The 17,928-nt window shown below is 35.4% G+C and overlaps 1 protein-coding gene across 1 annotated transcript in view; it reads right to left on the minus strand.

Moving 5' to 3' along the window:
* Positions 1–17,928, minus strand: part of HDAC2 (histone deacetylase 2) — a 31,205-nt gene that overhangs the window by 11,382 nt on the left and 1,895 nt on the right. Inside the window, exons 2-6 of the mRNA XM_029224092.1 lie at positions 8,921–9,033; positions 7,695–7,812; positions 5,699–5,773; positions 5,087–5,225; positions 2,947–3,088 (exon numbers count right to left, since the gene is read on the minus strand). Of these exons, the coding sequence (XP_029079925.1) occupies positions 2,947–3,088; positions 5,087–5,225; positions 5,699–5,773; positions 7,695–7,812; positions 8,921–9,033 (587 nt within the window). The remainder of the gene's footprint in view (positions 1–2,946; positions 3,089–5,086; positions 5,226–5,698; positions 5,774–7,694; positions 7,813–8,920; positions 9,034–17,928) is intronic.

Consider the following 17,928-nt stretch of genomic DNA (forward strand, 5'->3'; position numbering starts at 1 on the left):
ACACACACACACACACACACACACACACACACACACACACACACACACACTTAAAATATACATACATGTACTATATACTTATTTATTTGTGTATGTTATGCATGTGTATATCTATGTATGTGTATGTTCATACAGATATATACACACATAAACAGTTGACCTTTGAACAACACCAGGGTTAGGGGTACAAACCCCCGTATAGTTGAAAACCTGAATTTAACTTTACAGTCTGTCCTCCATCTCCATGATTCTGCATCTGCAGATCAACCAACTGTGAGTTGTTTAGCACTGCAGTAATTATTTATTGAAAAAAATCTACATAGAAGTTCAAACCTGTGTTGTTCAAGGGTCAACTGTATATTCCTAGAAGATATGGCTGAGACATTTCTACAAAACAGTGCTTTAACTACAACATCAAAGGATTGGGGGTAACTGATTCTTACATGTTTTAAATTACAGTTGACCCTTAAACAACAGGGTTTGAATTGTGGGTCCACTTACATGCAGATTTTTTTCAATAAATGTATTGGAAAATTTTTCTGGAGATTTGCAACAACCTGAAAAAACTTGCACATGACTACAGTCTAGAAATATTTTTTTAGAAATATTTTTAAAAATTAAGAAAAAGGTATGTTATGAATGCATAAAATACATGTAGATATACATATACAGAATATGTTAACTGACTATATTATCACGAAGGCTATTAGTATTTATGCTTTTGGGGAGTCAGAGTCATATGCAGATTTTCAACTGCACAGAAGTCAGCGCCCTGACCCTCTCATTCTTCAAGGGTCACCTGTATAATGTCTCAATATATATGAATCTTTAGAACTACTAATACAAATACATGTTCTTCCCTTATCTCTCATGGAACGATCTCAGCTTGAACCCATTTTTTTAAAAAGCATAGCTTACCCTTCAATATTAGAGTTATTATGATCCAACTTTCAATGAAAAAGCATGAAATTACACACTCACTCCTACAATTTTTCTTAAAGAATCTAAATTTTTATATAACTAAATACAAACTATACACATGTGGACAAACTTAAAGAACTGTAAACCCCTAGACTTCTGCACTAAAAACACAGTTGGAATACATGTTGACACTAAGATTTTACAATACAGAAAGTTGGTCAGCACTTCTCACTCTAGCTAAAGGCTGGTAAATCAGAACTGTGGCCTTTGTTGGACCAAGTTTTATACCTTCCATTTCTTACTCCACAACTACTACTTCATCACACCTTTGGTTTTTTTCTTCCACCTAGACTACTGATCTAATAAATGCAAGCATAGTTCTAACAACAATCTAAGCTTAGAGTAGCCTTCTTTTCTGATTTAGAATGAATTGTCAGGTAGAAAAGGTGATGTTTATTAAGTTATGCTTGAGTTTCACGAAAGTCCAAATACAACTACACATATAATGAAGCAGTTGATTTTAGTTTCCTAAATTTGGGGGACACCTTTATAATATGCAAAAGGAAAAAATTTTGACATTTTATACAGGGAGTATAAAATCCTAAGAAAAGAGATATTGAAAGTCATTCTCAATCTTTTTAAAACACATATTCTCCAATATTTTCTAACAACTTCAAGTACACTGTCAGAAATTAAAACAGAGGCTTCCATTTGCTATTTCTGAGATTATTAGAATTGTATTGCAAAGACACTATCTTTCTTTAAGCTTAAAGCTGGAAAGCTTTTGCTTAATTTCTATCAGAGTGCAATGGTTATACACAAACAAATTCTACTGGTTTAGAACAGTGGTTCTCAAACTTTAGTGTGCAGAAAAGAATCATCCAGAGTACATAAAGTCTGAGAATATGTGCTTCTAAGTTCTCAGGTGATAGTGATTCTGCTAGTTTAAGGATCAATCTTTGGGAACCACTGGTCTGTAAGATAAGACCAAGTGGGGAAAGTCACTGAATGAGCTAACATGGCAAGAAAGAACTGCAAATATAAATTATTTTAAAAGCCACATAATTTAAACTGAAATAAATGAAACAAATGACCTCTTACCCACTTATAGATAAAGTAAGGTTTCACCATCTGAATTCTTACTGAAAGAGCACAACCTTGTGATCAAATAATTAAGTCATACATTTGAAGACTACTTTAAGGTCACTCTAAACTTTTGGTTGTTAAACTATAAAGACATACCACAGATCTGAAAAACAACCTTAACAAAACAGTTTAGAACAAATGTTGAATGCCATGCCAAAAGAAATCTCCCATAAAATACAGCTAAACTAAAAACAGCTGTTTAAATTTCAGAATAAACTTCAACATGTTTGTAGTTTGGTTCAAAAAACCAAACCTCTAGTATAGCAAAAACAAAAAAAACCCAAAACAACTTCAAGAGCACCAAATGAAAGAAGATAACAGAAATATAGAAATAAATGCACTTGATGTAATAGGCAGGCAGGATAAGCTATGATATTCTTTCTCTCCCCAAGGTGGGGGGGGGGGGGGGGGGAGAATATACATACATTACAAATTTCAGAAGCCTAAAGAAAAAAAGGGATTAAAATTAGACCAATTAAATAAAGGCCAATCATAAAAGGAGGGCAGTACAAGAACCTTAAAAAGACTCAATTATTTTATTCCACCAATCTTTATATTCAACAGCAATACAGGCTACCATCAAGTAGGTTTTGAAGATTCAAACTGAACATCAAGAAAACTGCTTCATGCTTTGTGGATGTTCAAAAAATTTATTCAACCAAAGAAAAAAGCTCAGCAAAAGAAAGCCCTTTAAGTTCTCGTTAAATGTTTGCTTGTAGTCAGCAAAAGTGAATTCCAACAAATGTTATAGCATATAAAATGACGAATCCTTCATACAAGATTCAAATTAATGACTCAGAAAAACATTAGTTCAGGTGTAAGATTACTAACCTCCTAGGTTAATCTCATAATATTTATTCAGAGAGAATTCAATCTTACCCTCAAGTCTCCCGTTCCAGGAAAGTATTCCCCATATTTATGGAATGATACAGTCATTACACGATCTGTTGTATAAAAAGCTTCTTCAACACCATCACCATGATGGATATCAATATCAATATATAAGACTCTCTGATGATACCTGAAAACAAAACCTTAAGTAAGTTTTCAAAAAGGTTTTAAGACGGAAAAAACCACCATGGATTCAGGAAACCTATTTTTGAGCTCCTGCATTCCAGAATGTTTAATCCCCTTTCTTTTCTTTGCTTCCAGCCTAAGACACCATTCAAAGAGACCATCCTGAAGTTACAGTTTGAGCCTCAGACCTTTAAATCTTCCCTTTACACCCAATCTAGGTGAGAAAATGTTTGCTCTGTGAAATCTGCCTTATTCTGCTTTAAAAACATAGTATATGTTTCCGTACATTAATAACTGAAGATTATACCTTACTTAAGATTGTTACTTTAAAACATCTCTCTAGCGTATCTTTAGTATTATAAAATAGGGTTTGCCAATCTATGGTCCATAGGCCAAATTCGGACAATGGCCTCTTTTTGTATAGCCTTTGAGATAAGCATAGTTTTTAACATTTTTAAATGGCTGAAAAATACAATCAAAATAATAATTTTGTGATATGTGACAATTAAATGAAATTCAAATTTCAACGTCCATAAGTAAAGTGTTACTGAAACATGGCCATGCTCACTTGTTCACGTATTGTCTATGGCTTCTTTTTTATTTCAACCGAATGCTTGTGACAGAAACCACAAGTGGTATTCTCAACACTTCACAGTGCTGCTTGGAGAACTACAAATCACAGTAAAATTCGAATGCATTTTAAAAGCCACATGATCACCATACTGGATCTTATAACCAGTGCATACCCATGTCAAAACAAGAAAAAAGGAAAGTGAATTTCATATATCATCCTTTCAAGGCACAATGAAGTGAGGATTATTATGGAATTAAATGGCAGAGCACTGTGTTTATTTTACAATAATACCACAGCCATGTTAAAAGAATACAATACAGGCTGACATTACCGACTAAGCACTCACAAGAATATCCTCAACTCGCAGGAAAGCAACATTCAGAAACTTGGAAAATAAAAACCAGAATGTCTCATCATAGACTTTCTTAAAAAAAGAAAAAAAAAAGTGTGAACAAAGTTAAATGTCTGAGTGGCTCATAAGCTGTTTCCAATAGTCAATTAATTAAATCAAGTTTGCACTAGTTGAAGAAGTGTGTCCAGAGAAACTACATTAAACCTGTTAAGACTGTTAGCATGCAGGTAAGAACTGCTGCTCAGAGATGAAGACACAGCAACCAACATCAACAGTGAATTAAAAAACAAGGCAAATGATTTCAAGGGGTTTTGCTTGGCTCTCAATTAGTCAATTGACAGAGATCAGTTGTTTATTGAAGGAGTCAATACCTAATTTTAAGTAACTGAAAAATTAGCCTTTATAAATAGTATGCATGGAACAACTTCAGGCAAGAACATTTTCAAAGTTAAGAAAACACCAATTTGTTACAATCTGAAGTAGAATCTGCTAAGATGTGTTATAACTAATGAGGGTAAAAAATCTAACTTTGTAAATCTCCAAAATCACAAATACCGCTATAGATATTGCTCTCAAACTGCAGTCAAGAATAACTTTAACTCCTGTAGCAACTTAGATGATTATATCCATTAGCACAAAACCCCATTCTATGTGGAAGCTAGGCAGTTAGCTGGTCTCATTCAATAGGTAAACAAATTTCCTTTAACATAGGTTTCAAATTTTTGCCTTCAAAAGTTAAAACTTACAAAATGTTAGAACATAAACTTCTCGGGTCATGTCATTTTTCATTAATTAAAACTATATCTCCAATCTAAATTGTCAAACTACTTCTAATATTTTTTAGAAAGGTACTTAATGGAGCCTCAAACATTGATATGTACTTCTCATTCTTAATGATCCAAGGACTGGGCAAATTTCCTGTATTTTTACAATGGTTTGGAATGAATCCACAGATGATGATTCACCATTAACTATTTTCAACCCACTGTTCACTTTTATTTTTTTAAGCCATAGAATTTTATTGTTTTAAATAAAACACTTTTTCATAGGAAAAACATCAACACAAATTAACTTACTTTAGTAATTCAAGGATGGCAAGCACAATATCATTAACATAACAGAATCCTGATGCTTCTGATTTCTTAGCATGATGTAATCCTCCAGCCCAGTTAACAGCCATATCAGTTTGTTGTCGGTTTAACTTCACAGCCCCAGCTAACAAACAAGACAGGGGAGACTTTTAAATGTTTAAGATAAAAAATTAGTATAACTAGACAAAAGCCCTAGTGGAAAGAGTATGCCATGCATAAGCAAATAAGCAAGAGTATAAAACCATAAAAGGATCATTATCAAGGGCACTAACAGTTTCTCCTTAGGTAACTATTTTCCTATAGTTGTGATCTGATTAAATAAGAGCACATAGATGGAAAGGAGTAGTGACAATGGTAGTTAGAAGTCTCTAAGTGAAAATGCAACTGAAGTAAAAAACTGAAAATTAAAAAAAAAAGTTTGAGACATTAAGATCCCAAAACATGGAGGGGGGCCCAGCTAAAGAAAACTGTACTCTGCTAAACACACTTTTTGTTATTAAAATCCGCCACTATTAAAACTTGTTCTAAGCAAATAACCCAAAAGATACATACCAAGTTTAAATCAATTTTCAAATTTGACCAAATCAGGACACTTACCAACTGAACCACCAGTTGAAAGCTGACAAAACTCAAAGAGCCCATCAAACACTGGACAATCCTCTCCGACATTAACTGTGGAAGATGGATTTCATTAATTTCAATTCATTCTGTGAATTAATGAAAGCCTTTTCTTACAAAAACTATTTCCTACAAATAATGTTTGTTTGATGCAATCATAAAACATACACAGCACAGCAGTAATCTAAAGTTTGCAATTTTATCCAAGGCAGTTACAGTGTTATATGTGAAATACCACCACCAATTCTTAACATGATTATTTGTGGAATATGTCTGCTTTGTTAACAAGAAATCAATAGCTATCAAAATATAAAAGGTATTTGGTGTTATTTAATTAAAACATGGGCTTAAATTTTCCAGGCATTTTTCCTTAAATATACGACAGTAAATTAAACAAAATTCTAAAAACTTTAAATAAGTAACTTCAGTTGCTTTATGATTTACATTCTTTAAAACTCCTTAAGTACACAGAACATCCAAAACTTTGAAATGTATTTTACTGATTACCAAAAAGATGTAACAGTTGGTTCCCTATGTCCATGGTTAGCATTGATCTTGAAAGATGGTAAGAATTAACTAAGCTCATGACAGCCAAGATACAGAAGAAATATTTAAGGCACAAGGAGACAACACATGCAGATATACCACACATCACGACATATTTAGTTCCTTAGTACTGAATGAAAGAGGAACTAAATATGTCGTGATGCATATAACCCATTCTCAGTTTCTCCTCATCCCTTAATTTATATCCTCTTCAAAAAAAGGGTCATTATTTTATGTAGCTTTGCACATCCTTAATTTATTGACACTATAATGAATAAATTTTAGCTTCCTGCTATTCAGATATGATCACAATCTTAATACAATTCAGTATTATGTAAATTTTAAACCAATCCTGTTAATTCATTTACCTTAGGGCTACCCATGACTTAATCGAAGCCTGAATCCCCACTGAAAAAACAGGGACAAATAATATCTATTTATATTACAGCATTTTATTGAATCAAATGAGATAATCTATGGTAGAAATGTACATGAAGTTCTATGAATTTATGAGATGTCTAGCAACTACACTTAATTTAGTATTATTGAAACTGTTCTTTTTTTAAAAAAATCATTACTGAAGTCCATCAATAAAAACATCAATGAGAATGAATTCCAGTATCAAGCTTTAAAAGACACTGTTCCAGTCATTTTAGAATGACATTTTGCATTCCATCTTCAAGCCAACCAATCTCTAATAATAAAATACCTTTTATCTACAAAAGAGAACACTATGTAGAAGAGAATCAAAAGCTCCACTAATACAACAAAGGGAAGTACAAATTATATGTACAACTGTCCCTTGGTATCCACAAGGGAGTGGTTCCAAGACCCTGAGGATACCAAAATCTGGGGATGCTCAAATCCCTTATATACTATTTGCATACAACCCATGGAACATCCTCCCATGTATTTACATCAGCTCTAGATTACTTACAATACCTGATACAACGTAAGCATGTAGTTGTAAATTCAATGTAAACAGTTGCCTACAGGAGGCAAATTCAGTTTTGTTTTTTGGAACTTTCTGGAATAGTCCAGATTAACTAAAGCACCCAAACAGAAGACAAGAGGCATACACACCAAGCTAAGGCCAAAGTACAATCTTTTTTTCTTTTTAAAGCAGGGGAGTGAGGTCTCCCCACCAATATCCATTATCCCAAAGTTAACAAGGAACCAAAACAAAATGCAAAGAAGATCCAGATAGCCCTCTGGCAGTTTGGCAGACCAATAAGCTTCAAGTAGGTTTTTTGTTGTTTTTTTTTAAAGTAGCTTTAGTATTGTTACACGGACTTTTTAAATCAGTAAATAATTAAAACAATATTTTAGATCAGGAAAATACCTAGATTTGGATAACTAATTACAAGCTTCTAAAAGTACTCATTTATATTTATCATTACTAATATATACTTTTAACATAGAAACATACATCTCTGCATCTGCTTACTATACTCGGACATGTTATCTGGTCTTATTGAACGCAGAAATTTGATGTACTCATCGCTGTGGTATTTTGTCATTTCTTCAGCAGTGGCTTTATGGGGCCTCTGTGAAGAAAAATAAATGTCAGAATTGTGGAATTACAACTGGTAACATCAGGGTTACCAAACACAAAGTATACAATTTCCCCTAACAATACTCTCAAAAGAACTAGGTCTGCCAGAACAAAATAAATTCCAAAGCAAATCCAAATTTATACATGTGTGTTTTAGAAAACAGAAATCAAATCCAAAGATAATTCACATTCCTTTAAAAAGGATTAAGGCAGGCCTAACACCAACTATGAATTAATCACTCCTTTTATTTTAGTGGAAATAGGTCAACCCTTCTAAAGACTAATCCACGTTCATAAACTCTACTTTCTCTTATTTTCTATCACAAACCTCCTGCTCTATATCCAGTAATTTCATCAATGACCAAAAAGCTTCAGGAAGGATGAGTGAGACTCATTCAGGTAGAATGAGATTCATTCTCTATTAGTTCATGATCTCTCTTCCTTTTCCTCTATCCAAATCATCCTTGTTCCTAGGATCGTTTCATTTATGACACACTTCTGCCACAAGGCTTCCTGACTGAAAGTCTTATCCAACTCCTCTTCTCTAAATGTCTATAATCTGAAACAAAGAAGCTCACATATATTACCCAACATTGTTAACTGCTTCAAGTCTTTCTCTTCTCCCCAAGTGGATAAGAATTGTTGCATCTTATATCTGTTTATCTATACTCCCACATCTTCTACAAAATAGACACTTTGCTTGCTCACTAATACAGTGTTCCTATACGCCAACAAATATTGGTAGGATTAATTTTCTGCATAATTCTTTTTTAACAGTCCCAGGTCAACTCTTCAGCAGCAGACAGGTCAATAATTATCATAACAAAAATATTTAGTATGCTAAATTGAGTTGGTCTCCAGTTATGTGAAAACCTGGGGAAGGGAAACTGTTTTTTAAAATGGTTGAAGGAATAAGGGAAAAAAAAGAGGCCACAGCTCCCACACTCTCAAGTTTTCTCTGAAGAATAAAACAAAAAGAGGAGTTTCTGTTTACTTCCACACCTTTTCATCTGCTAAATGCCCTCCAACTTTGAAAACAAAGTTTCAAAGTAGTGGTTTAAACAAACAAACAGTGAATATTTACCGAAAGGTATACTCACATATATTTCCATTTTTCTATACAAGCCATAATTTAGCAGCAAGTTATGGGTCATGCGGATCCTATGAGGTTTCATGGGATGACCCTGTCCGTAATAATAATTTCCAATATCACCTAAAAGAGGAAAGAGACAAAATGAACAATACAGACAAGAGAATCTTCATGAACTATTAAAATTTATGTGTCCACCATTAGACGACATTTATCACCTAAATAAGCTTTATTTGAAATCTTAAATAATAATTTTAGATTTTTCAACTTTCAAACTGTATTAGAAAACCAAGATCCTATGCACACTTTTACATACTGATGACTCCATCAATATATTATGCTTGTTCAAAGATTAAGGCAAGCAAGCTTTTCTGATTTTTAGTTTACTGAACTTTCTTATTTAGGATTAGCCCAAATAAAATACTCTTTACTCACTTACAAAAGTTTTTGTTCCTTAGAGTGATACCTGCTTTTAGTATTTACTGGCAAATTTAGATGCTTAAGGTACATTCTCTGAGTTTCACCAGTATGACTTAAAAATTTTATAGCAAATATTGCTTCTTGGATGATTCACTGGCATGCCAAAAATCCTTTATAGTTGGTATTATCGTGGCTACAATGTTTTATATATCCATATCACAGTCAATAAAAATTTTGGTAACTGAAATTTGGATCCTAAATAAAGTTTTGCTATGATGACATACTTATTACATTTTTCAAGGTAATAAGGATATTTTTTCTCATTCTTCACAATTAAAAAGTTATAATTCCTAACCTATCTTTTTATGATATATTACATCCCAAGGTCTTAAAACTGACACGTAAGATTTACTTTAAATAACACCAGGGCTTCCCTGGTGGCGCAGTGGTTGAGAGTCCGCCTGCCGATGCAGGGGACACGGGTTCATGCCCCGGTCCGGGAAGATCCCACATGCTGCGGAGCGGCTGGGCCCGTGAGCCATGGCTGCTGAGCCTGTGCGTCCGGAGCCTGTGCTCTGCAAACGGGAGAGGCCCGCGTACCGCAAAAAAATAAATAAACAAAATAAAAACACCAAAATCCCAGATTTTTGTCTCTACCAAACTTCAACAAAATTAATACTTTAAGGTAAAGATCCAGTGTTTCTATAATAAAAAGTGTTAAGGATGCCACTTAAATATATACCATTTTTCTAATGTAATGGGCAATTTTTACAACAGCCTTTATTAGAAATTACCTTCGGTACTAATTCTAGTTTTTAAATAATCAATTCTAAAATTTTGTTACGATAGCCAAGCTGATTTTAGTGGTTTGATGTTAATCATTTAAACATGGGTTCATATAATAAAAACTAGGGATAAAAAATGCCATTTACTCCCCTTCTAGATCAAAAAAATCTTTCAAAATCCTGCCTAAATACACACCTTTTTTTGTTTGTTTAATGAAAACTAAGAATTCAAAACCTTTTGCTTCTCTCTTCCATATTTTTGATAACAGTCCAGGATGAACATTCACTTTTATACCCGTTTCTAATACTACTACTAATTGATTTTGTTGGTGCCGCACCTCTAATTTACTTAACTCTTCATTTTCAACACAAGCTCTCTTCTGAAAACGATTCATATATACACATGGTCATTTAAAAGGAAAGTAACCTTTCTTAATCTGTACCAACAGTAAAGCTAAGACAATACAGACAAATAGCAAAGCAGAGCTATGGGGACACTCCTCTGCATTTATCACAATTCAGTCTATGAATGCAGGAAACAAACTACCTCCCAAGCTATAAAGCTCCGCTCTACATCGTGGTAGTACACATAAAGTTCCTTGAAAGCAGCCTGGTCTCAACGAATTCTTAGATGTAGAAAGCCCACTAGAGACACGAAGCATCATTGAGCTAAGGTTAATGCAAGGAAGGTATTTCTAAGTTATCATCACTACCAAAGGAGATAACGAGAGTAAGAATAAAGAAACTAATCTTCACATAACTTCCATCTACCCCTGTGTAAGAATTATCAAGATGAAATGTCTCTAATATCTACCGTATCTTAAGATCAAATACTCTAGTTATGTACATACTGAGAATCCAGTGAAAAGTAATCACTAATCTAATAATGGGAAAGACCACAATAATCTATAGAAGGGAAAGTACAGTTGCAATTTCTCAGCAAGAGTGCTTGATAAAAAAAGATGTTAGCAATAATTAACATTTATTGACAGCTTACTAGAAGGCACTATTCTAAGCAGTTCATGTGTATTATCTGTTAATCTTCTCAACAATCCTATGATGTAGGTATTATTACTACTTTCCTATTTTATAATAGTGAAGATGGATGAGATGCAGACAAGTCAGGTGATATTGTCAAAGTCACAATAGCTAGCAATAGAGGAGCTAGATTCAAACTCAGGCAAGGCAACCCTGCCAATCTTCTTAAGTAGTAGCTACTGGGAAAGCAACGACACTTATAGAACCTAGAAAGAAATGGTAGGGGGAAGCCTGACAAGAAAAGGACATAATACAAACATTTTAATAAAGACTTAAGATCTTTGTTGGGCTTCCCTGGTGGCACAGTGGTTAAGAATCCGCCTGCCAATGCAGGGCACACGGGTTTGATCCCTGGTCCGGGAAGATCCCACATGCCGCGCAACAACCAAGCCCATGCGCCACAACTACTAAGCCTGCATGCCCCAACTACCAAGCCTGCGTGCCACAACTATTGAAGCCCGTGCACCTAGAGCCTATGCTCTTTAACAAGAGAAGCCACCGCAATGAGAAGCCCGCGTGCACACTGCAAGGAAGAGTAGCCCCCCATCTCTGCAACTAGAGAAAGCCCGTGTGCAGCAACAAAGACCCAATGCAGACAAAAATTTTTTTTTTTTTAAAAAAAAGAAGAATATGCACACTACTTAAATGACACATGTCCACAAGGGCAGCCAAGCTACAGATAACTGCTATTTGGCTTATGAAGAATTCTTCCAAAATGTAAGGGGGGTCTAAAAGAACCATCCCCAACTTTTTTCCTGCTTAATCCCCTATCACAAAATTCTCTACGTGGGTGCTCTGCAGCCATCCACTTTTTCATAAAGATAAAATATGGCTTTTCTTAGTTTTAAAAACCTATGGATTTCATTCATCTGATTTAAATGGTCAGTAATGTAATTTGGGCATTTAAAATGTTACCCTGATTTTCATCAAAATAGTTTAAAATGCTTTACCAATGAAATAAGTATCCAGGAAAATTAGCTCTAAGTGGCTCCTTGAATACAACAAACTTTGTCAATGTGAAGTAATTACCAAAAAGATTTAGTTATCTGCAAAATTTTCAAAGCTGCTCACTCTTCAAGAAGCTATCAGAAGAGAAGTGGCTACTAAGGTCTACAATCTCTTTTATCTAAAGTCCTCTAAAGTCCTTGAGACTAGATACATTTCAGACTTTTTCAGATTTTATAAATGTAAAATGATAAATCTGCCAGATATTATGTGATAATCTGGAGACTGGGCAGCCTTCTGTAATCAAACATTAATATTTCTGCAGCAAAAATGTACGAATATTCAGAATAAGAGGAATAAAGATGATAAACATTAATTCAGGTTAAGCTTTTGATTCCAAATGAGTTACAAAAATTTCTTTTCACCTTTCAGATAATTTTGGACTTCAGGACTATGAAATATAAAATATACCCCTGAAGAAAAGCTGACTAAAAAATGATTCAGGAAAAAACAGAGAGCTACTGTATTATTTTTGTCTTCCAGACTAGTTAGTCCACTAGCGGCTTTAACACACTGGCCACTTCTTGAAACATTCACTCTTGGCTTCCACAATACCATGTTCCTGGACTTTACTACCACCCCACAGCCACTCCTCCACCAACCTTGAAATATCAGGGGTTTCTCAAGTTCACTTATTCACTGAACAGACCAAGAGCCTACTGTGTGCCAGGCAGGTGCTTGGGTATGTCAATGAATCAAGAGTGCTGCCCTAAATCCTCTTCTCTCAGGAATAAGCCACCTAACTGCTCAATTCAGAAATTTAGGAGCCATCCTTTATTCAGTCATCACAAAGCCCCAACTCCATTTCCAATCCATCAACAAGTTCTATAGGTTTTACTCCCAAAACCTCTCTTAAATATGTCCATGTCTATCAGTTGCAATTATTGTCTTGTACGTGGACCAGTATATACTCAATTCTTGCTTTCAGTGTTCACATTCTATTACTCTTTACCATTCTTTCTCCACTTTCCAGAGTTCTCTCTACTTAAGAAACCTTCAATGGCTTTCTGCTTCCTGAATATTCAAGTCCAAATCTCTTACCACAAAGTCTTGTGTGGTCTGGCCCTTTACTACTTGGCCTGGCACCCTACAGTTCCCCCATGTCTTCCTCTTGGCTTCCTTTCTGTTAAGTGTACTAGGTTCTTTCTAACTACCCAGCCTTTGAAGTTTGCAATGTCTTATGTAGGAAAACTCTTTTAAGGAGGCTGGCCCATTCTCTGCCTTCAGGCCCTCCCTTTACAAAGGTTCCCTCTCTTACTATCTAACAGTCTTATTTTTTTCTCCTTAAGGCCATTTTTAAAATTTTTTTTAGATTTTTATTTTACATTGGAGTATAGTTGATTCACAATGCTGTGTTAGTTTCACATGTACAGCAAAGTGATTCAGTTATACATATACATATATCTATTCTTTTTCAGATTCTTTTCTCACATAGGTTATTACATAGTACTGAGCAGAGTTCCCTGGGCTATACAGTATTATACAGATTAACTATTTTATGTATAGTACTGTGTATATGTTAATCCCAAATTCCTAATTTACCCCTCCCTCCCACCTTTCCCCTTTGGTAATAACCATAAATTTGTTTCCTAAGTCTGTGAGTCTTATTTCTGTTTTGTAAGTTCATTTGCATCATTTTTTTAGGTTCCACGTATAAGTGATATCATACGATATTTGCCTTTCTCTGTCTGACTTACTTTACTTCGTATGATAATCTCTAAGTCCATCCACGTGGCTGCAAATGGCATTATTTCATTCTTTGTTATGGTTGAGTAATAGTCCATTGTATGTATGCACCACACCTTTATCCATTCCGCTGTCGCTGGAAATCTAGGTTGCTTCCATGTCTTGGCTGTTGTAAACAGTGCTGCAATGAACACTGGGGTGCATGTATCCTTTTTTTTTTTTTTAATCAATTTATTTATTTAATTTTGGCTGCATTGGGTCTTTGTTGCTGCACACAGGCTTTCTCTAGTTGCGGTGAGCGGGAGCTACTCTTTGTTGTGGTGCGTGGGCTTCTCAATGAGGTGGCTTCTCTTGTTGCAGAGCATGGACTCTAGGCGTGCGGGCTTCAGTAGTTGTGGCGCACAGGCTTAGTTGCTCCGCAGCACGTGGGATCTTCCCAGACCAGGGCTCGAACCTGTGACCCCTGCACTAGCAGGCAGATTCTTAATCACTGTGCCATCAGGGAAGTTCTGGGGTGCATGTATCTTTTTGAATTAGAGTTATCTCCAGATATATGACCAGGAGTGAGATTGCTGGATCATATGGTAGCTCTATTTTCAGTTTTTTAAGGAACCTCCACACTGTTCTCCATAGAGGCTGTATCAATTTACATCTCCTCCAACAGTATAGGAGGGTTCCCTTTTTTCCACACCCTTTCCAGCATTTACTTCTAATATGGTCTTATATTTTCTTCTTAGGACTTCAATCTTTTCTCTACCTGGCACACAGTAGGGACTTTAAGCCCATTTGATATTTCTGAACCCAAAGCTGACTTCACCCTTACACTTGAACTTTTAAATCTTATCTCACCCATGTTTCAGTGCTGTTATTATTCCCTAAGAGATAACTACCCTCCCTCCTCAATTCCAACTGTTTCCTTTAAGGATGTGTCAGCACAAGCATTTAAAATTTTTGTTAATGGAAAGATATAATTACTAATACTTTTTTTTTTTTTTGGTAGCAGAGAAACCTTTTTTTTTTCTGTAGCAGTGGCAATAGTTCCACTCTTGGGTCACCAAAGGAAAAAAGAAAAATCTTTTAGGTACCAGATGTTGATCTCGCCTTGGACATTAAAACTAGACAATGTAGAAAAGGATTAAGTGGTGGACTGAGTCAAACAGAGAGACGAATCTATTTTCATGGGGAAAATAAATAAAACGCCACTTATCCTACCTGTCTGTAACTAGAGTGGGTGTAAGAATTAGAGAGAATATTATATGAAAGTGCTCCAGCTATAAAAATATAAGGTGTTAATCATTTATTCATCAATAATGTAAAAAATGTTTGTTTATTTATTTATTTATATTTAGGCTGGTGAAAGTATAGACATCAGCAAAACAGATTCTGTCCTCATGAAGTTTATATTCTAGTGCGAAGAGAGACAAAAATTAGGTGGTATAATTGATAGGGAGAAAAGCAGTAACAGGGATTAAGGTAATAGGGAAAAGCTTCTCTGAAAAGGTGAAATTTGAAGGAAGTAAATGGTAAAAAAACATCTGGGGGAAGAGAACCCAAGTATATGAAAATCTCAGTCTTATGTTCTACTATGTTTAAATTAATGATGTGCAATTAAAACCATTGGTATTTGTGAACTGCTGCTATAATTCATTCAGCACCCTGATTTGCCTCCAAAGAAAAGGTTACCTATTTTATGGATAATAACGATTTATACTATAGCTAAGAACCCATGCAATTACATTAAAGACTACCTAGCAAAAGGCTTTGGCATCACTGTTATAAGTAAACGTCTAAGGAAATCTGTCAATAGTTGGCTGCCAAGCAGAATTCTTATAATGTGCTACAGTAAACTAGGAGTATATTGGGAGACATGATCTTGGTAACTCTTTGTACAGTGTTGAGTGCTTTTCTCTGAACCACCTGTCTCCAAATAGTTTGATGTGTCCTATCAGAGAAGGGAAAAATATAACACAGAGCAATGCATGTAATCATATAAATTATGTATATATACAACCCTATCATATTGTATATACAGTAGAAGACACTAAATGTAATTGGCCTCAAGCTTAAAAGAAAGTACTCTTAACATTTCTAGATAAAGTATTAATAATGTGAGTATTTAATCAGAGCCTAACAAAGCTTGGTTTGCTAATTACATTTAAGTACAGAATCACATCATTTTATTTTTTATTTTCTTCTCTTTTGGCCGCTCTGTGTGGTGTGTGTGATCTCAGTTCCCCGATCAGGGATAGAACCCGTGCCCCCTGCAGTGGAAGCTCAGAGCCCTAACCACCACATTGCCAGGGAATCCCCGGAAGTCACATTATTTTAAAGCCAGAAGGGATCTAACTATATCGTTTACAGATTATTGACAATCTTGCAGTATATACTAGAAGATCAAGATTTAGATATACGTTTTTGGAAATGAGTCATGAGTCAATAGCTGCAATAAGAGAAGTAAAAACTTCTCTTACTTGTCCTCAAAGGTTTAAGAATACCCTATCCATCAGTGCCTGAAGGTTCACTTGAAACCATCATTCCATGGGCTTCCCTGGTGGTGCAGTGGCTGAGAGTCCGCCTGCCGATGCAGGGGACGCAGGTTCGTGCTCCGGTCCGGGAGGATCCCACATGCCGCGGAGCAGCTGGGCCCGTGAGCCATGGCTGCTAGGCCTGCGCGTCCAGAGCCTGTGCTCTGCAACGGGAGAGGCCACAACAGTGAGAGGCCCGCGTACGGCCAAAAAAAAAAAAAGAAGAAGAAGAAACCATCATTCCAGTGATCTAAAGGGTATTGATATTGAAGACTGTAATGTGTACAGAGAAAAGAACATACGTCTTTTAGAAGCCCCTTTCATTTGCTAGACATTCTCTCTGTGTCACCAAGAGTAGTCCTAATGGTCCCAGTAAGCCTAAAGGTAGGATTCCTATGGTTACAGAATTTGCTACTTCACTCCTTTCCTCTTTATCTTTCTTCCTTCTACTTCCTTTACTAACAAGTTAAAACCAGCTACTCTAGTCTAATAGATTAAGGCCCTATTATTATTGACACCACACACTCCAAATCCAATCCATGTTGTGTATCTTAGAGTTAGTTCCCTGTGCACAAGCTGCTTTACTTGCATCCTCTTTCCTCACAATTAAAAAAAGAAAAAACTACTATCGCTACCTCTATAAGCTGACAAAATAGGGTTTTTCTGGTGATGAAAATGTAAGCTTTGGAATTAACTATGCACAGCTTAAAATACTATCACATACAAAGAATTAGCATAATAATACCCCTTCAATTTAATAACCTCTGCAAAATATTTTATTAGCCCCACACCCATGAAAAGAACTCAAAGCATATTCCAAATGTAAGCAACTACAAATTCCATTCTAAAAATTAGTCAAGGAAGAGCCATAGACAAAAGACAGATAACCTAACCAGAGATACCCAAACATTCAGTTATACACCTGCTGTTGGCCATCAGATAATGCAGTTGTATGGTCCACTATAAAGTACTTAAGTCACAATCAAAGATTACTCTTCCTATCAAGTCTGCATCCCGCCTTTGGGACCAGTACTTGCTCCCATTTCCTCAACAGAGGCTCATCATAGACGGGCCCAGGAACAAATAGCTGATAAAACTGCAACTTAAGTTTACCTCCTGGTTCTACGGTTCAAGCCTGGTGACAAGAAGTTTCAAGCAGCTTACTTCATCAGAGCCTATCACTGTCAACAGCAACTAACAGCTCCAGGAAGGGCCTTAGCACCAGTTACCCCAAACTTTTAAAACCTTTCTTCTCTACCCAAAGCCCTGACAACAACAATCTCTAAACCTTAGAGAAACAATGTTGTTTTAAAAATTAACTTACATACATGGTTATTTACTTTCCAATTTGGTCATGGAATGCAAGACCAGGCCAGTGACCCAAAATATGCGGGAATTCTTAAAGAATTAACTTTAAGAAACGTTAATAATTCACGTTAAAATTAAAATGTACTCCCATCTCCACTCCCCCATGATGGCATAATTTCAAATCAATTTGTATCACACATACATGCAGTTCTCTCAAAAAATATTTTAAAAACATGGCTGTGACTACTTAG

This window comes from Monodon monoceros, unplaced genomic scaffold (assembly GCF_005190385.1).
Source record: "Monodon monoceros isolate NGI ecotype Baffin Bay Population unplaced genomic scaffold, NGI_Narwhal_1 Super_Scaffold_15, whole genome shotgun sequence".
NCBI lineage: Eukaryota > Metazoa > Chordata > Mammalia > Artiodactyla > Monodontidae > Monodon > Monodon monoceros.